Source organism: Coccidioides posadasii, chromosome 4, assembly GCF_018416015.2.
Source record: "Coccidioides posadasii str. Silveira chromosome 4, complete sequence".
NCBI lineage: Eukaryota > Fungi > Ascomycota > Eurotiomycetes > Onygenales > Onygenaceae > Coccidioides > Coccidioides posadasii.
Genome location: NC_089410.1, coordinates 2,224,350 through 2,245,529, shown reverse-complemented (window position 1 = coordinate 2,245,529; position 21,180 = coordinate 2,224,350). Strand labels below are relative to the sequence as shown.

Genomic DNA, 21,180 nt, shown 5'->3' with positions numbered 1-21,180 from the left:
CATGGCATAACCAAGAGTATGCATGCGGCGTTAAGAGGCGCTCCTCTTAAACTTCTCGGGGATGTTTGCCTCCACTATAGACATCATCTGAAGTTGGTCGAGTTTGTTCTGGGCGTGCTCCTCCTCGTCATGTCTGCGGAAATGCTCAATGTCCTCCGGATGCGTTAGATCCTCCGGCCTTGCATTTTCACCATGGTATTTCTCGAAGTGGTGAATCTCATATTCATACTCCATATCTCCGTGATGTCCGGGGCCGACGCCAAAGTCGGGAAGTTTCTTGCCCTCTTTGGAGAGTCTCAGCCACTCTTCCTTTGTGATCACGCCAGTCCTTTTTGGATCAAAGATCGCAAACACCTCAGTCAAGATTTGTTTCTTTCGGTCTTCGGTTAAATTAGAATTAGATTCGTCGTCGAGACCATACGTCTTTCGCACTTCTTCGGGAGTCCATGTTCCAGTGCTGTCGTAGTCATGCAGAAGGAAGAAGGAGGCGGCATCGAAGTCCGAAATATGATGTTCCTCTGTGAAGAGTTCAGTCGTCAGCTCTAATCTGAAATATAGCGGCCAATGGGGTGATCATGCAGCAAGCGAAAGATACTAGTTATAATGATTTGTCTTCCGTACCTATCATATGCCTTGTCTCCCAGTCCGCGTCTGGGGGAACCTCCGGTATATGGGCAGATATTAGTGGCATCGCCACTAATAATGCTATCAACAAGCTGTGTATGACCGCCATTTCGACAACGAGGAATCTAGTATCTTAGCCGTTTCGGCTGCATGGGCGCAAATCGAAACGTGCCATAACGCCGGGTTACAGCCTGTCCTCTTGTCTCTCGCTGCCGCCCACGCGAGCCAAGGCAATGTTTGCACCGTTTGTTAAGCAGCTAAACGCTGACGTAAGCACTGCATGCCCACCTCCCGAGATTGCCCAACGACAACGCAAAAAAAAAGAATGTCGTTGTGATGGAGACATCTGTCCGAGCCCTTTCTGGCTTGCGGTTTACGATCAATGTGTCTGCTACCCAAGTATTGTCGCCGCCCAGAGTTACTTCGAAATCGAATCGTGTCGAGTATAGACGAATTGGAAGATAATTGACGCCCGCCAACCCGGCCGCAATGACAAGAACCTAGCTCGATCATGCAAAGCCTCTGGTTCCGATCGGCCCCCCCGACCTGTACTTGCCGTTGTATATCGTGTCTAAGTACTGGTTCCAATGCGGTATCAAACAGGGCGGCCGCAGCGGCCAGCCGGAGACGTTTATTGCTCGGCAATTCCATTACAATGTTCTACTCTACCATTTTTGTGACTGCGGTGATGCTGGATACCAAGTCTAAAGGGAAGCGACGGCTTGAGCGGGAAAAGGAGATTGAAGCAGTGAAAGCGGAAGTCCGGGAAATGAAGGAGGAAGAGCATCGTATATTGGAGTCGTTGGCACGAAGATGGAGACCACTCCAGCGTTCTTTCCGGTCGGCGAGACGTCAATATAGCACGGCTGCAAGCCCCGTGGCGGAGTATGAACGATACCGGAGTATGGCCTCGCAATCAACTAAAGAACTGTATGAGGATGCTCCTGAAATTCCCTCCCAGACAATTCCCGAAAACGAGGATGAACAAGAACCTTTCGAAGGAGCACCAGAGATAACACCCACGCGAAAGAGGGCTATACGACTACTTGCTATGAGAATGCTTGGGATAAGATTATTATTGCGGCCTTCTATAGCGCATACATATGGAACCGAAAGCAAGACTCGTGTCCACAATCCCAAGCCGGTCAATCTGAGCGTAGACGAACTACTTGAAAAACTTGAAGTAGTACAAAGGCGGCTTATGCAGATTAAATTCTCTTCAAAGGCTTATTACGGCGACGTTTGCATCGATATCAATCTCGACGACCATGGACGTCTGCTTCAGACGAGAAACGCAGCGTCATATAAACTACTGAGTCTTTTTAATTTTTACGAGTCTGGGAGTATTTCTGTCGATCATCTTATTTCAGAAGTTGCGCGGATACTTATCGCCGCAGAGGAACCTCTATCTCCGAGGGGTGTTGAGACATTGATTTCCAAGTTTGCCCGGGCCCGAATGAATGACGTGGTGAAAATGGCGATGGACTCCTTATTTAAAAATTCATTTCCCTTGACGATTCCCGTTATAGTCTCTTCGCTCAGTTGGTTTAGCAAGGCCAGGGATTTATCTGGATTTGAAAACTTTTTAGATTTACTACGGACGCCCGACCCGTTCGTCGATATGCCTTTGCGCTGGCATTCCACCAACATCGGTGGTGTTGAAATAGCCATTCCTCCTAGTTCGACGCCTAGCCCCTTCGTTCTCAACTCCCTCATTGCATGCGCTCTTCAATTTGATCAACCGCACAAGGCCGACGCATGGCTTGATGTATTGCGTGCGATGGGCTTTAGTGACACGATCCCAACTCTAGGAGCTTATCTTCGATATTATTCACTTCGAGCCGACTGGACTAAGGGTCGACATGTCTTGATGAGGGCTGTCTTCTATCTTTTGTCAAGTAGGAATCATCCGAGGCACGAAATTGAGCGGCTGATCCTCTACATGATAATACTATGCGAAACCTGTGGGAGGAAGCAGATCGCCGATCTAATTGTCGATGCAGCAGTCTCCTCTGGGGTTAGATGGGAACACTCAACCTCATCACGAGATTCCAGGCCAGCGTTATTGTGGGCAGTCCAGAAATGGCGAGATGCTTCTATCGATTCCGTCGATAGTGTAGGCGACCTCTCTCCAGGAGAAAGATACTTTCAGTTTGCACGAAAAATTGAACCGGGCATTCGAAGAGTGGTCGAGGAATTTCTTCCAGAGGATGATCTAACGCAGCAACGAATGAGGCTTCAAGAGAGCTTCAATATGAAGTATTACAAGTTAATAACCAACTTTGGCGACAGTCCCTCTCGTCATACCTCCACAGTCAAAGATCCAATAGACGAGTTCGAGTCGACCAAAACAGAACTAAGGAGACTACGGGGGGTCGTCAGCCTCCAAGGCGCGGTAATTGCGAAATTAGAGGCCTCTATATCATCTCCACCTAGGACACACGGCAGGGCACCCTGGCACACCAAATCGTCAATACATGCACGAACACAAGACAATATGGCCAATCGGGAATTCGGCGGCTTTCCTAACAATTTAAGGGGTAATAGATATCGGCTAGGTTCCATCCTTAATCGAGGGGGTTTCGCTCGAAACAATAAAGAGGAGAACCAAACCGCGAGCGTTGATATCCGCGATGGTACCGAGGTGCCCCGATAGTTGCCCTGAATCCATAACCTTAGGACATACCGACAGTCGTCTGCATAGCTGGATACAGTGCATTATGTTAGCATCCAATCCATACCTGCTGCCCACAGGACTCATTTGTAACCCGTGGTCCCTTGACCATCTTTTACCTTTTCACCTGCACAGTCTACAATGAAAACGCCGGCGGCTTTTCTTTTAGTATCTGCCCTGCGTGGCACTTTGATGTTCAATGATTTCCACGGCAATAACCGAGTTTTTTTCCTCGATATACCTGTACGAATAGTTACCTATCTTTTGGTTATCATATAAAATCATTTCCATGTTTTATATTAGGAATTCTTCGCTCCTCACTGGGTGCCCGGTTTGGTACCTCACACCTCGGGAACTTGGATGTGTCAATGGGTTGACGGTTTTAATTATAAATGGACATGGCATGGCGTTTCTGACTTCTCTGGATATTAACCTTTAAATGATAGGAGGCTTGCTGCCTATGTGTACATATATATGAGCCATGGAGTCAAAATAAAATACAATAAATTATTGCCTGACTGGTTGGATGTTATACGGTGCATCTGAGAAGCATTGACCCTGCAAGTCTAAAAAGAAATAAAAGTATATCAGGAGACCGAGATACCGAAAATATACGCCATCATAATCTATATATGATATTGTTCTAGGTCAAAGGGGGTGAATAACGGAGAATTCATTAATATTATACATACTCCCCTCAAATAACAAGAAACGCCTCTAGCTTTATTGGATCCAATCTGAAAAGGTCGGAGCAACTCTAGGTCGGAATACAAGGAACATAATTGCTAAAAGAAAAGAAAAAGAAATGAAAAGAAAGGGAAAAAAAAACACAGTTTATCGTTGCTTCCTCGATTCTGAACGCATTCTCTCCTTTCGTGAGAGCCGCTCTGCAGCACGAAGTAGAGCGGACCTAATTTCGCCCTTGGGGAAAGTCGAAATATCATAATATGATGGCGCCATATCCTACGATATAGGGGTCAGCGCACTCGAATATCAAACCTCAAATATCAAGGGGGTAAGCCCGGAAATTCTAGGGACACAACTTACGAGTAGCCATTCACCCTTGATAGCGGTCACCGTTCGGATGAAGTTCTTCGAGGTCAAAACGAATTCGTTATACAAAACCCACTCCGCTTCGTGGCCAAGCACTGTACTTGGATGCAACAGTACAGAGTCGTTATTATCCTTCACGGTTCTATACAAGCTCTTGCCTTGACTTTCTTTCTTGGCAACTTGCATGAAAAATCCAGTGACTAGAGCTCGACGAATGTTTTCATAGTATTTTTTGTCCTCAAATGGCGTAGACACAAGCTCGAGTTCATTTCGCTCCATTATGCGTTGTAGTTGCTGGCGTACGTTGTCTGCAGACTGCAGAGCGCGAAACGAGAGGAAATGATCATGACACCACTGTCGAGGGTTTGCCTGTGCCTCTGGACTTTTGAATGCGTGGTATACGTTAAGGAGAGTTAAATGATCGCCATCAGGGTGCGCAAATAATGCCTTCATGTCGTCCGCGCGTTTTCGTTGCGAGGCAGGGCGTACAAAGACTTGCGGGACAGAAAGAAGCGACGTGATCGAGAGGATCTCATTGGAGCAATAATACTCAGCAGAAGATATTAGCATCACGGCTAGCGCAGGGTCCAAGGGGAATTCCGAGGCTAGACGCCCCAGATCCGTGAGTTCTCCCTCGTCGTCCAAACAAGCGAGATAATTCAGCTCTTCCAAAGCGCGCATGAGCGTCTCGGGGGCAGGAGGGTCCATGAGATCGAAATGAACAAGGTCCTCTATTCCGAGTTTCTTCAACTCTAGTACCGTTGCGGACAAGTTGGAACGGAGAATTTCCGGATATGTTTGGTCAATGAGTTCCTTCTTGAATGCACCTTCAGTGTATAAGCGGAAGCACTTTCCGGGCCGTGTTCGACCTGCACGACCTGCACGCTGTTGTGCCGATGCCTTGGATATAGGCGAGACTAAAAGTGATTCCACACGGATGCGGGGATTGTAAATTTTCTGCTTGGAAAACCCAGGATCGACCACATAAACTATACCGTCGATGGTAAGGGACGTTTCGGCGATATTGGTGGAGACGATGCATTTTCTTCCAGGGCGTCCGTTCGGCTTACGAGGCGGAGGGGCTGGATCAAAAATGCGTTGTTGCATAGCAGGTGGAAGCGTGCCATACAGGGGATAGACTTTCATCGGGCCAGCATCCGCCTCTCGGATCATTTCATCTACCTCCAGGGAGATCTTGCGAACGGCGTCTTCAATTTCTTCTTCGCCGGTCAAAAACAGGAGGATATCGCCTTCCGGCTCGGTGGCATGAATCTGCAGGACGGTTCTAATCGCAGCTTCCACGTAATCTTGCTCTGGTTCTGGTGTATAGAAGATTTCGACTGGATGAGTACGACCAGGAACAGCTAAGAGAGGAGCGTCGTTGAAGTAACGTTGGAACTTTTGCGCATCCAGCGTCGCAGACATAACAATCAGTTTTAAATCGGCTCTGCGCTTTACAACATCCTTGAGCAGCCCCATCAGGACGTCTGTCGCCATTGTGCGCTCGTGGGCTTCGTCGAGGATAATTGTGCTATAGCGAGTAAGATCAGGGTCGTGCATAGCTTCTCTTAGCAACATGCCGTCGGTCATATATTTCAAGATAGTCTTAGGGCTGGTCATGTCTTCGAATCGAATACTGTAACCGACCTCATCTCCAAGCTTGACGTCCATCTCGTTGGCGACGCGCTCCGCGACTGACATTGCTGCTACTCGACGAGGCTGGGTACATGCCACTATTTTGTTTCGGAGTTGAGGAAGGTCGTCGTAAAGTACAAACTGAGGAATTTGCGTCGTTTTACCAGAACCGGTTTCACCAACGAAGACCAGGATCTGCGATTTTTGGTAGAGCTGCAAGAATTCATCTCTGCCAAGAGGGAAAAGGTATTAGATTCATGGGAATGAAAGAGGACGGAAAGCTCATCACAACGCACCTTTGCGCATGGACAGGCAGGTCTCTACGCGTTTTCAAGATGGAAAAGTATCTCTCGCTTGCAGGCTTGCCGGTGAAAGGATTAACTTTGGAGTTTTCCACCGCCCTTGCCATCGCAGAGTTCGTCTTGTGCCTCTTGAATTCGGCTAAAGGAGAGTCCGTTGAAGCTCCATTAGCTCTGCCGTTGCCGTTCGCCGAGTCTTCGAACATATGGGCAAGGTAGGGGTTGTCTCGCGGATCAACGTTTGTGGCGGTGGTTTTCAGTCGTTTCGCTGGAGGCTTCTCTTCTGTTTCGGGGCGCTTTTGAGCCATAGCTACTAGTTCTTATAGGCAGGAAAAGCTACGGGCAGGTAAAGATGGAGTGAGGACTCTTTGATGCGCAGTTGGCGATGTGATAAAAAAAAAAAGTTCGCGTGGGGAGAGATAGGAAACTTAGCCGAGTTCTCTTATCGCGCCAAACTTGCCCTGGCACACGCCCGTCACAATTCGTCGAATCTGCCAAACATCGAGCAAGCTGCGCAGAGAGACACGATGAGCTCCCAGAGCGAAGATCCCGCGATTACTTTTTCTGCTTGTTGATCATTTGGTTCTCTCATAGTTGGATAAACATGACGTGATTGCGAGCTCTGCTAACTAGCCAAATAGAACCGCGAACTCTCTCCCGTCCCGCTCCACCAGGCCTGAGGAAAATATTTCTCCAGGGTTTCGGGAAGCAATTCGGATCGGTAGGAGAAGCTGCTTGGTGTTTAGTGATATCTATGCACGATGGAAGCCTCGGACAGTTGGACTCCCACATTTGTAGTGGGACAGCATGAAAGTGACCGAAAACTACCTGTGTCTCTGGACACCGTCCAGCGGGTCCACGACTGCAATGTATGGATGATTTCCTCTCACTTTATGCTCAGAAAATGGCTAACCTTGCTGAAGTATGATGTTGTCACAACTCCAATTACAACGTCCGAGTTTCATTCCAACGTCCTCACCTTGATTGCCTCCCATCTATGTAGCCTGGAGCGGCCGGTCCAAGATGCGTGTGGCACGCTGGCGACATCCCAGAACACCAAACCTCTTGCAATTCCATCCTTGTCGCTTTCCGATTCGCATCTGAGCCCGAATGGATCCCTAGGCAATGTGATTGCCATCACCAGCAAGTGGATTGATCTCTGTTCGCCGGATCCTCTAATCGCGGACGTCTCTCGCCAAATATTAATGCATGAGGTTGCCTATGCTGCGTTCTGCGGTGTGAGCTATGTCATAATTCAAGGACCCAGATTACACCATGGGAGCCTTCGTGGCGAAGGCTTAATGTATTATGCTCGCACGATCCAGGAAGTGTTGAATGTTGCGCCCTATATCCAAGTACATATTTGGTTTCAGATGACCGAGAACCCCAGTGCGGAGACCACTGACATTGGCAACTTGGCTCCCTTTGCGCGAGCGGAATATCTACACCAGCAGGACCCAACTGTATCCATTGATCCGGATGAATTTGGTACTTGGGATGCGTGGGATGCGGTTAGGAGAGTCTGTAAACATCACTCGCGCCTCTTCGTAGGTAAGAAACAGATTTGCTTCTTCATTTCCGCGTCATTTGTACTGCTAGATACCCTTTTTGCACCATTCGCTTCGTCAGATGTCACGTTTTCTCCTTTCTTTCCACCCGGTAAATCATACTAATATTTGACTTCGTAGCCTTGACGCTACCTAAATATCTTCCTTCTGCACCTGTGCAATCAAGGTGGCTCTCTGAACCTGTTCATATTCTGACCATTGACGGCAATGTGTTCGTGAAAAATCAAAAGGGATACCCAGTCCTTTCTAGGGTGCATCAGGGTCTGATTTCTCGGTTCATGCGCCTTAAGGTGCAACCTTGGATTATTCTATGTGATGTTGGCCCTATTCCCGATCCTTTTCAGCAGAGTGATGAATCTCCCACCCCCGCGGAAGCAGTGCAAAGGCTCGGTCCCAATTTTAGCAAAAAGAACTACGACCCAACGCCTCATCTTTCATATATACGAAATCTCCAAACAAAACAACCGCCCCGCACGCCTATGGAGCGCTTCGGAGTGGGGTATCAAGACTTTTTGCAAGCGCCGTTGCAACCGCTGACCGTGAATCTGGAGAGTGTGACATATGAAGTGTTTGAAAAAGATCCTATTAAGTATGAATGGTATGAACGTGCGATTGCAAAAGCTTTGAAAGATTGGATAGCCAAAAAGAAGACAACTTCTTCCCCAGATGGACGTGTTGTTGTCGCAGTGGTTGGGGCTGGCCGTGGGCCTTTGGTGACCAGAGCGATACGGGCAAGTGTCGAGGCAGGCGTGGATATTGAAATGTGGGCTGTTGAAAAGAACCAGAACGCATTCGTCCACCTTCAACGACAAAACAAGACTATATGGGCAGGGAGCGTAAATTTGGCCCAATCTGACATGAGGAGCTGGAAAGGTCCCCATCGCGTGGCCTTACGGGGATCTGATGGACAAGATGCCTCGACGCTTCATTACCCTGTTGACATCTTTGTTTCCGAGCTCTTAGGCTCTTTCGGAGACAATGAATTGTCCCCGGAGTGTCTTGACGGAGTCACGCATCTCCTGAACCCAGACCATGGAATTTCCATTCCAGCATCATACTCCGCCCACCTTACTCCTATATCCTCTCCTCGTCTCCATGCTGATGTTACTGCTCAAAGCGCCTCTAACCCAGCAGCCCCAGAGACACCATACGTTGTCATGCTTCACGCATTTGACTTCCTCTCCACGGTTCAACTCGCCTCAGGAACAGCCGGTCCAAAATCTTCAAACGGTCAGAATTCCTTGCCTTCAAACAAGATCACCAAGACCCCTACGCCTCCACCTACGTTCGAAACTCCAACGCCTATCGTCCATACAGCTTGGTCCTTCTCCCATCCAAACTCCAATATCCCACCCCCTTCCAGGTCGTCATCCGTCCTGTCGAACGCACACAATGTGCGTCAAACACGGCTTACGTTTCCCTGCCGAGAACGTGGTGTATGCCACGGTCTGGGTGGATATTTTGAAACAGTGCTGTATGACGATGTGGAGTTGTCCACAAACCCAGTAACGATGGACACAAAGAGCGAAGGGATGATAAGTTGGTTTCCGATCTATTTCCCATTAAAGGTAAGCCCTATCGGACCTGGCCTCTAGCAAGTTGATGATTTCGGATAATACTGATTTTATGCTTTGTTAAAACACAGACGCCCTTGCACGTTCCTGAAAACTCCGAAGTGGTTGTCACCATGTATCGACAAACCGATGACAGGAAGGTGTGGTATGAGTGGATCGTGGAGGTCTACGAGCTACGTGAAGGAATGGGGAATGGTGTCCGAAAGCTGCGTGTAGCGATGAGTGAATTTCATTCAAGTATTAAGGATGGATGTCTAATGTAATCGGCATCGAGCCAGCTACATGCGATCTGATGAATGCAAATCATGCCACATAACTACTAGATCACTCAAAGAATAATTGGATACTACAAGCTGATTATCGCATACATCCTGATCGCACATTTCAAGTCCTAACAGATTAAAAGCTATCACGCACTCCTGCGCAGTCCTTGACACGTTTCGCCGATGACTCTGTGGCTGATTACAACTTCCTTACGCTTCTCGCAGCTCGTCATGCCACTCGTCTTTTCATTTCGAGACTTATTCTGAGGTTCAGCAGGGGCTTCAGTAGGCTTGGGTTTAGATTGCTGGCCCATGGAGGCGGTTTCTTGCATAGCAGCCATCCAAGGCGGTCAGACTATCTTTAACATCTCCGCGGTCGTTCTTGCGAGGCCTGGAGGAGAGACGACGGATAGCGTTTTCTTTAATTCTGCAAGACTTTTCTCAAATAGGTCCAAATTTTCTATGATTTCACGAGTTAATCATATGCATTGTTGTTCGAACATAGTTCGGTGAAGGCCATCTGTTCGCGTTCTGATCTTGTCCTCAGCCATATGAAGTCTGTCTTTGTTTTATTAGTCGACAATGTATCTCTAGTGATACATTAGCGTGATTGTGCAGCGAGTTTTCTAGCACGTAGGGATAGGACGTTGTACTCAAGCAATTATAGAGAAGCTACATTGTGAAATGGACGACAAGGTATTCCACAAAGACAAGGAGTCGCTACGTCTCTGCGCCCACTACCTCCTGTATATCTTCACAAAGGTAGGGGATTTCGGTGTAGTATTGCAGAGGAATTCTGCCATCACGATCAGTAGAGACACTGCGAATGTTGATATCAACAACCATTTTGCTAATCAGCCATTCAGGCGCTGAGTCTGGTTTCTTGAGCAAGTTGGCCTTGTCTGTGAGGTCTTTCTCGACGTACATGTAGAAGAAGAGGGTTTCCAGTGAGAATGAAAAGGAAGCATGGGTAGTCGTCTATAGGTCGGCATGTTAAAATGATCACCTACACATGGCGCCATGTCCCATATACTCTTGGCTTAAGTTTGGGTATCAAAAAGAAAAAAGGATAAAACGAAATCCCAAATAAGAAAAACAAAGCTTGAGCAGAGCTTGACAAAAGCCAACAACTCGAGCCAGGTATTTGAAAACTCCTCGACTAAACCGACTCCCAGACTTGATGCACCATCAGGGCTGGCAGACTCGCTGAATAAGAACCGCGCGTAAGTGCTAACATGATGACAATCAGCCTTATCATTCCAAAGAGGAGGACCTGAAGCCCAAGAAGTATTAGGTCTATGGCTTGGAAACATGGAAACGTATTACTAGAAAAAATCTTTCAACAACACATTAGAGCAGGCTGCCGTATCATAACAGCTATGCCAAAAACTAGGACGAAGTAACCTGATTCTCCGCCTCCGTCAAACCTTTCCGAATAGCGAGAACGCTGTCGACGATAACCGCGTCGATGCCCTCGTTGACTTGTAACTAAATCACGCCAGAAATGTTAGCGACATTTCTTATTAAAAAGATTTACCATGTCGAGGGACGCTTTCTGAGCTCACCTTGACGTTCGCCGGATCATTATTCGCCACCCCGTACGAGACGCAAACCAATCCAGACTCTTTCACCACCTTCACCAATCTGGGACTTATCACTAGTGGTTCTGCCGTCGTGACAACGCCCAAGAGATTCCACCTGGACGCAAAGCGAATCGCTTCCTGCAAACTACTCGCGCGGATATCTCCGACAGCCCCGACTCCCGAGTCTGTCAAAAACAGGACAGGGATAGAGGGCTGTTTGAAGGAAAGAAGCAGGCAGATGTCTGGATTAAACGATGAGAAAATCATGTTGCGACCTTCGCCGAGATCGTAGACGGTGGTGAGCACGGTGTCGACAAATGAATTAAGCTCGACAGCGTAGGTGTCCATCTCTTCTTCCTCACTTTCGTGAAGCATAGGGTATTCTGAAGATTTCATTAGATGGCTTGGCATGCAAACAGCAAGCGAAGATAAAAAGAATCTTACTCATTTCCATGTTGAAACCAACCGATTTCGGTAGCTCTTTGAATAAATCCCTGAGCGTGGCGAAAGGGGCTTGAATATGACTTCCGCGTGTGTTGCCTTTGAATCCCTTTTTCTTAAAATCTCTGGTATGCTTCATCCTCTCATCAAAGTTTGGCACACCCAATTCTTCACCAACCGACATAGATCTCTGCCGTATAGGAGCCTCTCGCAAATTGTCCAGCGACGGATTAGCACTTCGAGCGCTCTTGGTATTCTGAGTCGCACGGGGAGTTCGACCGTCGCTGACATGCAAGAACTAGCAACCGGTTAGCGTCTGTGAAAACTCTCCTCAAGTAGTCTAAGCTACTGACTTGTTCCAAAGTAAGGGTGTGCACCGGGGCATCAATTCCTGTCTCGCTGACTAAAAAGTCATGATAGATAACAGGAACATGATCTTTGGTCAGCTGAATATCTACTTCAATTAGCAAAACACACCATTTCTGCGGGAAAGGACAAGTAATATATACCAAACTATATAGCCTGTTAGCCACGATACACAATTCGACGGTATATTTCTAAGCAACTCACCTCAACATAAGATGCTCCAAGGTTTGCAGCAGCGATAAAGGACTGTTATGGTTAGATAAACACTATTCCAAGATCCCTAAATGCAACACACCTGGACCGTGTTTTCCCCCAACTGCAATGATTTCCGGCCAGCGATGTTCTTTCCAAGACCTTTACAGATTACATAGGTTAGGAGTACACATAACCAAAAGGATGAAAACGCGAAGTGAAGTCACCTCGATGTCCGATAACCATTGTCGAAGCCATGGTCTTCCAGTACGTCTGATCCTCCGTGACCGACATCTTCGGATGACAAAACGGAGTAATGATCAAGAAGTTGAACGTAACCGACCCGATAACGTCAAGGGTGTTGGCAGCGATAATGGGCACGGTGGAGTCGCCTTGGAGACTGATGCGCTTAGATCCCACGTGAGGCTTGATGCTGGATAACAATGCAACTCCTCTTCCAAGGACACGATCTTTTGACCCAGCATAAGTTGGGACCAGGTCAAAAATAATCTTCGCCTTGGTCGCATCGGCGGAATGGAAAACAATAGGTTCGGTAGACAGGTTATCCTGGATCGGCAGGTCAATGATCTCTGGTTCACCATGAGCACCACTTGCAGAAACAACGATGGATAGAGCAGTGTCAAGTTGAGTAAGATGTGCATTTGCCATGGGAATGCGGTCAAGGTTGACCGCCGGAATGTGCTTCCTCATGTCCATTGTCCCAAGACTGACCAAGACCATGCTCTCATCAGTCAAATATCTATGGCCAAAGGTCTTAATGGCCTCCGCGGGCCGACCATTTCCATTGGTGTTGGATTTGCGATCGGCCAGGGAGGATTGAAGCGGCGGAGACGAAGAGAGGGTAGTGGGCACAGAAACATCGGACTCGCTGCAACATTCGGTGGTGGATGTAGCTTCTGCCAAAAGCTTAGCGATCGAAATATGCCCTCTGAGTGCAGCATGTTCTTTGGCAGTCCATCCTGAAGAATCAGGTCTCTCGAGGTCAGCACCAGCTTCAATCAAAAGTTGGACAACACCAATATTTCCATCGACGCAAGCAATGAATAAGGGTGTCCAGGAGTAGGTGTTCTCCGCAAGCTCTGTGTTTGCCTTTTGGTGCTCTGTGCCTTCGAGAAGCGCTTTCGCACATTTCTCGTGGCCGAACCGAGCAGCAACATGCAAGGCAGTTTCTCCTTGGTCATCTTGATAATTGATATCAACGTCGGCGTCAACCAAGAGCTGGACAATGTCAATGAAGTTCGCTTTCGTAGCCAAAGCGAGAACGGCACTAGATTTGGAAACGTGTTTCCGGATGGCCGCCTTTTCCTCGCTCCTGCCCCTCCAGTTCTCCGCATCGAGGAGAGCCCGGGTCGTGAGAGGGTGCCCTCGAACGACGCTCAGATGTAAAGGGGCCCAACCTTCTTCGTCTTGCCAGTTAGGGCCGTCGATGCCTTCCGAGACATCAAACATATCCCATGCCTGAAGGTGCTCGATGATCACTTCGCAGACGACCTTGAACCCATACTGCGCACCGTAATGCAACGGGGTGCGGCCAGAGATGTCTTTGGCCAGCAAAGCAGAACGATGGCGGGGCTGGAGATTGTCTAGCAAGTACTCGAGAAATGCGACAGAAGGGTCATCACGCTGCAAAATCGTGGATTGGTCTGCCTCCTTTGTCACGGGGACCTGAGGTACAAGAGAGGGCGGAGCCGCCGGAGTTATATAATTCGAGTTATCAACGGGGAAGTTAAGAACCGTAGATGCAGAGGTGTCAGAATCGGCGGTTGTTTGTGATCTTCCAATAGAGATCACTAATCGATGGATACAGTTGCGTTTGTTAATATCATCTTCTTCGTCAAGGTTTTCAAGCTTTCCAAGCAAAGCAATGAGGCACGCCTTTGAACGGTTAAAAATCGATCGCTGCAAAAGTGATTTCAATACTCTGGGGTATACATTGTCGCCAAGATCATCGGCCGCGATCTTTAATGTCTGCAGTAGCTCTAAAAGGATGTGGGTGTCATCCCTACGGAGAGCCTCATCGACAGCATTAAGCAGGCTTGCAGGGAGGTTTAGGCTCTGGCGAGACGGCACTTTCTTCAAAGATAGAGAAGAGTGGGTCGAACTGGCATCGTCCATGGATTTTTCGTCTCCGAGCACCGACAACCAGTCGTTAACAATTTTCATACGGTTCGTCAGCCGAGCGTTGGTTGCAAACGGCGACGGATCAACCTTGGTGGGCAAGTATCTCATTTGCGCCTGCGCACCGGGGAGCTTTTTGTCCAGCTTCTTGGTGATTTTGATGAATCCTCGACGATTCACCTCGCCGTACCATTGTAACTTTCTCAGCTGTCCACGCAGCTCCAACAAAGCGGCCAAAAGATCATCCAAATCTTCAGCATCAAGCCGGTGTGAAGGCATCACCGAGTGACCGAAGCGGTCTTCAAGCAGCTTCAATCTACGGGAACAATCTGCAAACTTTTTGTTGTAGAATTGATCCACATCTTCGAGGTTTCGGTCGAGGGAATAGAAGAAGCCTACGACCCGTCATGTAAAGGTTAGCAAATCTGAGACCCTTTAACAAGAGTAGCGACCAGTTCTGCGGTTTTTCATACCAGCCAGATCAGGCTCCTCTCCATTTTTCTTCGCCTGGATCGCGGACTTGATGAGCTTCTTCAAGCTCTTGTATTTGATGTAGCTGGCACTCCATTCCGGCACCATATTACGGGGTAAATTCCTTCCAAACTTCATCTTGACCCGCTACTCGAGACGAACAGCTCCCAATAAACCCTGAGGGGAGTTGCTATAAGCCCTTCCAGAGGATTTTCGTCTCGTCTAGCCTTGACCCTTATGCGACAACCAACCCGTTTCACGATGACGCCAGAGCGGAAAAGACCGGGTTCAAAGGACGACTTGAAGAAATCGACGGTTAAAAGGATAGGTTCGAAATTCCCCCCAGACGAAACGAAAGAAAATAGCCCGAGAAGGGGAGAAGAAAAAAAAAAAGGTAAGATAGTGAGGGCAAAAACAGAGCGAAAACCGGTGCAGCACTTTGTTTCTCAAATAAAAGTCGAACGGCGTAAACGAACCCGGAAAGAAAGGCAAGCAAACGAGAAAATGGTTGAGGGCGCCATCGGGATCGAGTTGTGTCAATACATCAGGCGGAAGATGGCGGTATAAACCCGTTGTCTTTGGATATGACTGCTCAGCAACAGTTCGAAAAAGGAGGTGAGGTGGTCACTAACTTGTTAGTTGGGGGGATAAATGAGGTGAAGGAGATGGTTTAAGTTGGCCTGAGATTTAACGAGCAATTAACAACGTTTGAGAAGAAGTCAAAAAAGCTTGGTCTGTTAGCCTGTCGTGGCGTAGTGGGGACGGGGAGGTTCATGTGCAGAGACGATTGGAGCGGGAGGACCGCTGGGCGACGGCGAACCCAGGTTGACGATGAGCAAGGGACCAGGGGATGGGGCAAACCTACCACCGGAAGATGTGGCGGGCGGCTTCGGCGAGTGATTCTTGTCGTTCGCTCTGCCGGAGAAGCGAGGATGCGATGGGAATCGAGGCGGGAGAAGCGCACCGGCGACGACTCCTTGGTCGATGAGCTGGTTAGCTCGCTCTGTACTCCGTACGAGTTGCACTTTTTGCAGCTAACTGAGGCGGCGGAGAACAGCAGCTGGGTTAAAAATAATAAACTAAACCAACTAGCTCGTGAACCTGTCGAGAAAACCGACGGTCATTGGACAATTGCCCTCCACCCAGTGACACTCTGCAGGCGCGAGACGAGAGGTGCAGCATCGCAAACGGCCAGCTCCCTGTCTCCGAGAAGACCCTCCCGGTTGCTGCATCCATCCTCCCCCATCCCATATTGATTAACCTACTAACCCACCTAACGCAGGATCATGAACACCCGCAAAAAGCAATAAAGCGTGCCTCCAGGCTCATATCCCGTTGGACAGGCGAGAGATTCACCATCCGTGTGGAGAACATATGTACGATACAAACGCCGAAGCTGCTGCTCATAGCCGACAAATCGACCGACAAAAGCTCCTCTAACAAACGATCCAAACGGTGGAAGATAAATCGATCGTCTTTCCGCATGACCAGGTCAGCCATTCTCAAAATCAGGAAACAAGAATAAAAAAAGGACCCAAAAGCCCCAACCTAAACATGTCAAAAAAAAAAATCATATTCACCACCATAACTACGGTACGCAGCGCATATTTCCAATCGAAACAAACCCCGCTGGACCACACTTGAACTTTCAACCAATATAGTGGACTACCGGCACACCCTCCTCTTCCCCCCTTCCAACCCATTTCCTGGCAAAACGAGAACACGCCCACCATGTGTTCCAGTGGAAACGACACACCCTGAGTGATCAAAGCGCCACTCGACAGAGCAAATGCCGCCCCAGAACCCCTGTATCCTCGTCGCCAGGGATCCGAGCTATGACGGATGCCAAGGGAGCGCCCAGAACAAGCTCTCGACGCCGAAAACGACCGAAGTTCCCGGCCTGTGCCCAGCGGTCAAGTGACCAATCAACTAGGAAATGGGAGACGGGTGGCATTGGCCGTTGGGACACGGGGGGTGATGTCTTGATAAAGCGGCCGTCCTCCGATTGAGGAGCCCTCATGCGTTTCCAGGAGCTGTGACCCGGGATGATGGACATAATATACTGGCTGCTTCGTATGATGGTGAAAACTACCAAGGATGACGTGCGACGACAACAGCCAAACCCTGGTCATAAAATGTATATCTGGAGACCAGGGAGACATGGATTACTCTCGACTACAGAACAATCAACTCATATCATCATAATCTCAGAAAGTACAGCACGCACCACTCGGTCGCGTGAGAAAACGAAAGAGGAACTCGAATGGAGACACAGGAAACGCCCGCCACGTACGCCCAATGCCAAAACCCAAAGAAAAAGAACAGGAGTGAATGGAGCGTAAAAAAGCCAGAATAAACGTCCACCCTGGCGCCGTAAACACCAAAACCATTATCAAAAGGGGAAAAGCATGTAAAAGAATCACCGAAATCGCTCGCCCCGGCGGGGACGAGTTTGGTCACTGCACCCAACAAAACCGAGAGGAAAACGCAAAAAAAAAAAAAAAAAAAAAAAAGGGGCCAACACCCCTTGCCATTCCAAATCACCAGTCATGTCAATAATTTCCAATGCCTGCCCCCGATGTATATTATGCTCTGGATTAAATAGTCATTCCGAGAAAGAGGAGGGAAAAAAAGGTAAACAAGGATGGAAAACCAAGAAAAACCACGGTCTACTGCCACGTATCGCTTTCAGTTGATCAACGCTTTCAACGCCTCAACTCCGCTTTCCACCACAGCCGGATTATGCGATTGTGTAAGGCACGTCTTCAACGTATCTAGTGCGCCATTCTCGAGTAGGTCCTTCTTTGCCCGCTTGCCAATATCGCCGGTGGCCCGGACAAGGTTGTTCAAGCAAACAACGCCCCGATGCACCAAGCCATCGTCATCGTCGGCGCACAGTCCTAGAATAATCTTCAATCCCCGCTCCCGATCAAGAATGGCAGACACCGCCGATTCGTATTCAGTAAGCATAGCCAGAGCGCCGCCGGCCGCTCGGCGGGTCGGAAGGTCCTCCACGTCCGCGAGAGCGAGAATTATATGTAGACGCTGGCTCGCGCGGGCCGATCTGTCTGCAAATTTACCGATACCCTGTTCGCAGGTCATCAGATTGCAAACGAGCTCGCAGACAGCACGTTGGATATAGCTGTGACCTGACAAAAGTAGGTCCTCGATAGTGGTCCATCCGGCACGGACGATGCTCGCTCCGGCGTTTCTGTCGGGTGACGATGCAAGATTTGTTAGGGCAAGAAGGCTTTCAAAAATTGGGAGGAGGTCGCGTGGCTGGTCCGTAGAACTCGTCTCTGATGGAGTAAGGAGAAGCAGTAATGGCCGAACCGCTGAAGTGATCTGGGGGAATCCCGAAGATGGGAAAACGTGAGATGGATTCACCGAGATTAAAATTCGTGCAAGCGCGTGCGCAGCATTATAAGTAGAGTCATTCAATTTCCGAGCAGCGTCCCCTCCTGGATTAAGGGCCGCGACGAGAAGTTTCACGGCACCTTGCTGAGCTAGCTTTCCTCTCGATTTAGGGTCTCTCGACAGAGCCAAAAGGATCTGATGGTTAAGGCTCTTTATCGACGAGAGATTCTGCTTTTCACAATCAATCAGTAGAGGCACAACGCCGGCATCAATGACGGCAGTGCAACGAATTTTCACGTGCTCTTCATCGTCTAGTTTATGAGGTTGCGCTGGCTTCGAGGTATTCGCGTACGCTTTAAGTTCCGAAAGCTTCCTCTGGTCCTCTGATAGATTCGGTCGATATTTGGTGACGTTCCATATCGTCATGAGCCCACCATACAACACCGTATTCTCCGCCTTCCTGTTCCTCAGAATGTGAACCAGGTTCTTGAGAAAGTCCGAGTCCTTTGCTATTTGCTCTTTCACTTCCGGTTTCACGGAGGAATACGCCAGTCCTTCAACAGCATGACAGATCCCTTCTCCCGAAGGTTGTTCAGAGAGCAAATTTTTAAACCGTTCCACCAAGTCATGGGACTCAGTGCTTGCTTCCTGCATACGGCTCGACAAAGCTTCTGATTTTTTTTCAGAGGCCTGGATTTTCGCTAGAATCACTGCAGAAAGACCCGCAGCTTCCTGCGATCCGTTGCTGAGGGTATATGACAAACATTCTGAATGGTGCTTGTCAATAGCATCCCTGCAAGCTCGATCGATGCAAGCCGCATTAAATAGCTCCAGGACTGCTAATTCCAAAGCAGGGTGCTTTTGTCTTTTATAAAGCAAGGGAGTAAGTGACTGTAGAAATCCCTCTGATAAGAAAAGGGTTGACGCTATGGCGGGTACGAGAGGAAAGACAACTGCAGCAGCGGAGAAAGCGATGATGTAGTCTTCGCATCTACGCCTTGCGACGCGCGCTTTCACAACCTTTGTGAAAAGTTCTTGACCGGTCTCTTGGGACGCCTCCAGGTACTTTGCAGTCGCCAAGGTCGCTTGGCTGCGTACATCAACTGGAAGTCTTAGGTCAAGAGAAGAAAGGATCACATCGAATCCTTCTTCGTCGATTAGATGATGCAGGCATTGTGCATGGACAGCGAGAAGTCGCGCGATTCCTTTGAGGGAGCGGCCGTCATGGTCATGACCGGATTCCATCAGCTTTGCGATAAACAGCTGGAGAAGCTCCCCTTCACAATGGCTCCGATTGGTCTCTGATGGCCAGAGCCCTTTATCCAGAATGACCGTGTCCAAACAGACCACAGCGCCATCACCGCGATCGTATATCTCATCGAAGAACTGCGTCGCAGAGCTCTGCAGCTCTGCAGCGAAGTACTGCCGACAAGACGCGCTTTGACGAACCAAACCACTGATTATATCATCCTGCGTGGCGGAGTGTTTGGAGGCGGGAGATGCGAGGACAAGCTTCAAAGACGCGAGGGCTACATCAGTAGGCGGCTCAAGCCCCTCTTGGCGAAGGTATCTTGCTGCCTCCTTGCCGGCGTCTTCATCCTGCTGGTGGATGTAACGCCGACAAAGGTTCAGCAGCGTGTGGTTATTCTCCTCATCTTCTCGAACTTTCAAAAATGCCGCTTTAACTTCGGCGTTTTCAGGAGCGAGAGCTATGGCTTCGCGGAGGTTGCGGGAGGCAGCCTAGAGAATAACCCAGGGGCCAAATTAGCATGGGAACTCATCTGCAGGTCTTTGAGAAGGGATCCGGGGACGGACCTCGCGATGGCCAGCATCTACAAGCTCAACAGCTTCCCTTACAAGTCGCGCCGCCTGATCGTTATTAAGCACCGAAACCATGGGCGGCGTACTTGAATCTGAGTGGATATTTCCTTTTTTTTTTTTCTTTCCGTTCTGTCAAAAGAAATATCGTGTTGGTTTTCTTTCAGTCTCAGTTCGTTTCGTGGGAAAATCGGGGAAGAGTTGTAACTCTTGTGTCAGTCGCCTCCCTTCGCCTTTGACTCAGAAAACCACGGGCGGAATTTTTATGCAGAAGCTGCTCGACAAAGGTAAATTATATCCAGGCTAGTTTAGGGACTCCGGGGGGGACGGTGACCACCCAACCAAGCACAGGCTGGATTAAAACTCCGGGGATGGGGGGAGGCGTGAGGATTCCGTGGCGAAAAGCAATAACACGAACGGGACGGTCTGTGTGATTCTCCGTACGAGCACAACTGCGGGATCACCCCGGCCGCGAAAGGCAGCAGTTCTGTTGGGAGCTGGCTGGCCTCTGAGAGGCGTGTCTGTTGGGGAATGAGTCAGGAGGGTGGGCGTGCTTAGAACAGGGAGCCGCTGTCCCTATGAGGCTGTTGAGCGGGATATGCAGATTGGTGAAGGTGAGGAAGAAGACACAGATGGAGGATCAGACGCGAGAGATGGCAGAAAAGAGAGTCTCTTTCCTCACGCATGCAAAAAGTGTCGTGAAAAATGATTTATCATGGCAGGCGAAAGAGGGTTTGGTGAGCTCTGGAACCGCCCAAGATAGGACATGCTCTGAACCATTCCCTTTTCATGCGCAGTGGAGCTTATCTATCTCTTGGAAGTTACATCACGACAAGGCACCCGCACAGCGGAGAGTTGTCCAGTAATTACGCACAGTATGACCCAGCTGTTGAATGCATCCATCCAACCACGCACGAGCTCCTGGACATGGTCTGGCCTGACTTGTGCAGGTGCCCGGCTGGCGCTGGTTGCTCGCCGGGCGCATTCTCCTGGTAATGAAGTAACCAAAGCCTTATCGGATCTGATAACGGGATCCAGAGTTCGTTGGTATAACTAGTTGGTTGGCTGGAACTCCTTGTTGGTTTGTTACCTGGCTGTGACGGCGGATATTCGGAATGCAGAT

General features: G+C 49.0%; 9 protein-coding genes across 9 annotated transcripts; 4 read left to right on the top strand and 5 right to left on the bottom strand.

Annotated features, from left to right (window-relative positions):
* Positions 1 to 30: 30 nt before the first annotated feature.
* On the bottom strand, positions 31 to 733 carry D8B26_007570 (uncharacterized protein; the record flags this gene model as incomplete). Its single annotated transcript, XM_003067085.2, has 2 exons — positions 31 to 518; positions 622 to 733. 2 exons carry the CDS (start codon positions 731 to 733, stop codon positions 31 to 33), a joined length of 600 nt encoding a protein of 199 aa, XP_003067131.2.
* Positions 734 to 1,172: 439 nt separating this feature from the next.
* Positions 1,173 to 3,405, top strand: D8B26_007569 (uncharacterized protein). Its single transcript, XM_003067084.2, has one exon. It carries the CDS (start codon positions 1,280 to 1,282, stop codon positions 3,278 to 3,280), a length of 2,001 nt encoding a protein of 666 aa, XP_003067130.2. The 5' UTR covers positions 1,173 to 1,279; the 3' UTR covers positions 3,281 to 3,405.
* Positions 3,406 to 4,132: 727 nt separating this feature from the next.
* PRP43 (DEAH-box ATP-dependent RNA helicase prp43) lies at positions 4,133 to 6,622 on the bottom strand (the record flags this gene model as incomplete). The annotated part of the gene is made up of 3 exons (XM_003067083.2): positions 6,283 to 6,622; positions 4,346 to 6,215; positions 4,133 to 4,261 (listed from the first exon to the last, which is right to left on the bottom strand). Exons 1-3 carry the CDS (start codon positions 6,591 to 6,593, stop codon positions 4,133 to 4,135), a joined length of 2,310 nt encoding a protein of 769 aa, XP_003067129.1. The 5' UTR covers positions 6,594 to 6,622.
* A 173-nt stretch (positions 6,623 to 6,795) lies between these two features.
* On the top strand, positions 6,796 to 9,758 carry SKB1 (methyltransferase protein). The gene is made up of 4 exons (XM_003067082.2): positions 6,796 to 7,154; positions 7,209 to 7,836; positions 7,974 to 9,421; positions 9,499 to 9,758. Exons 1-4 carry the CDS (start codon positions 7,047 to 7,049, stop codon positions 9,688 to 9,690), a joined length of 2,376 nt encoding a protein of 791 aa, XP_003067128.2. The 5' UTR covers positions 6,796 to 7,046; the 3' UTR covers positions 9,691 to 9,758.
* A 652-nt stretch (positions 9,759 to 10,410) lies between these two features.
* Positions 10,411 to 10,704, bottom strand: D8B26_007566 (uncharacterized protein; the record flags this gene model as incomplete). The annotated part of the gene is made up of 2 exons (XM_066125573.1): positions 10,411 to 10,601; positions 10,701 to 10,704. 2 exons carry the CDS (start codon positions 10,702 to 10,704, stop codon positions 10,411 to 10,413), a joined length of 195 nt encoding a protein of 64 aa, XP_065981657.1.
* A 375-nt stretch (positions 10,705 to 11,079) lies between these two features.
* GDE1 (Glycerophosphocholine phosphodiesterase) lies at positions 11,080 to 15,446 on the bottom strand (the record flags this gene model as incomplete). Its single annotated transcript, XM_066125572.1, has 8 exons — positions 14,885 to 15,446; positions 12,500 to 14,806; positions 12,376 to 12,434; positions 12,285 to 12,326; positions 12,068 to 12,196; positions 11,718 to 12,012; positions 11,256 to 11,656; positions 11,080 to 11,178 (listed from the first exon to the last, which is right to left on the bottom strand). The coding sequence occupies exons 1-8, from the start codon at positions 15,018 to 15,020 to the stop codon at positions 11,080 to 11,082; spliced, it is 3,468 nt and encodes a 1,155-aa protein (XP_065981656.1). The 5' UTR covers positions 15,021 to 15,446.
* A 209-nt stretch (positions 15,447 to 15,655) lies between these two features.
* D8B26_007564 (uncharacterized protein) lies at positions 15,656 to 16,407 on the top strand (the record flags this gene model as incomplete). The annotated part of the gene is made up of 2 exons (XM_066125571.1): positions 15,656 to 15,874; positions 16,165 to 16,407. The coding sequence occupies 2 exons, from the start codon at positions 15,656 to 15,658 to the stop codon at positions 16,405 to 16,407; spliced, it is 462 nt and encodes a 153-aa protein (XP_065981655.1).
* Positions 16,408 to 16,436: 29 nt separating this feature from the next.
* Positions 16,437 to 16,891, top strand: D8B26_007563 (uncharacterized protein; the record flags this gene model as incomplete). The annotated part of the gene is made up of 2 exons (XM_066125570.1): positions 16,437 to 16,475; positions 16,544 to 16,891. The coding sequence occupies 2 exons, from the start codon at positions 16,437 to 16,439 to the stop codon at positions 16,889 to 16,891; spliced, it is 387 nt and encodes a 128-aa protein (XP_065981654.1).
* A 679-nt stretch (positions 16,892 to 17,570) lies between these two features.
* On the bottom strand, positions 17,571 to 20,135 carry D8B26_007562 (uncharacterized protein; the record flags this gene model as incomplete). Its single annotated transcript, XM_003067080.2, has 2 exons — positions 17,571 to 19,979; positions 20,055 to 20,135. 2 exons carry the CDS (start codon positions 20,133 to 20,135, stop codon positions 17,571 to 17,573), a joined length of 2,490 nt encoding a protein of 829 aa, XP_003067126.2.
* Between the last annotated feature and the right edge of the window lie 1,045 nt (positions 20,136 to 21,180).

Excerpts from the sequence above, each read along its gene's own strand:
- D8B26_007569 (XM_003067084.2), top strand. The coding sequence starts at position 1,280 with ATGTTCTACTCTACCATTTTTGTGACTGCGGTGATGCTGGATACCAAG.
- SKB1 (XM_003067082.2), top strand. The coding sequence starts at position 7,047 with ATGGAAGCCTCGGACAGTTGGACTCCCACATTTGTAGTGGGACAGCAT. Across the intron at positions 7,155-7,208 it reads AGCGGGTCCACGACTGCAAT|TATGATGTTGTCACAACTCC; the intron begins GTATGGATGATT and ends ACCTTGCTGAAG. Across the intron at positions 7,837-7,973 it reads TCACTCGCGCCTCTTCGTAG|CCTTGACGCTACCTAAATAT; the intron begins GTAAGAAACAGA and ends TTGACTTCGTAG.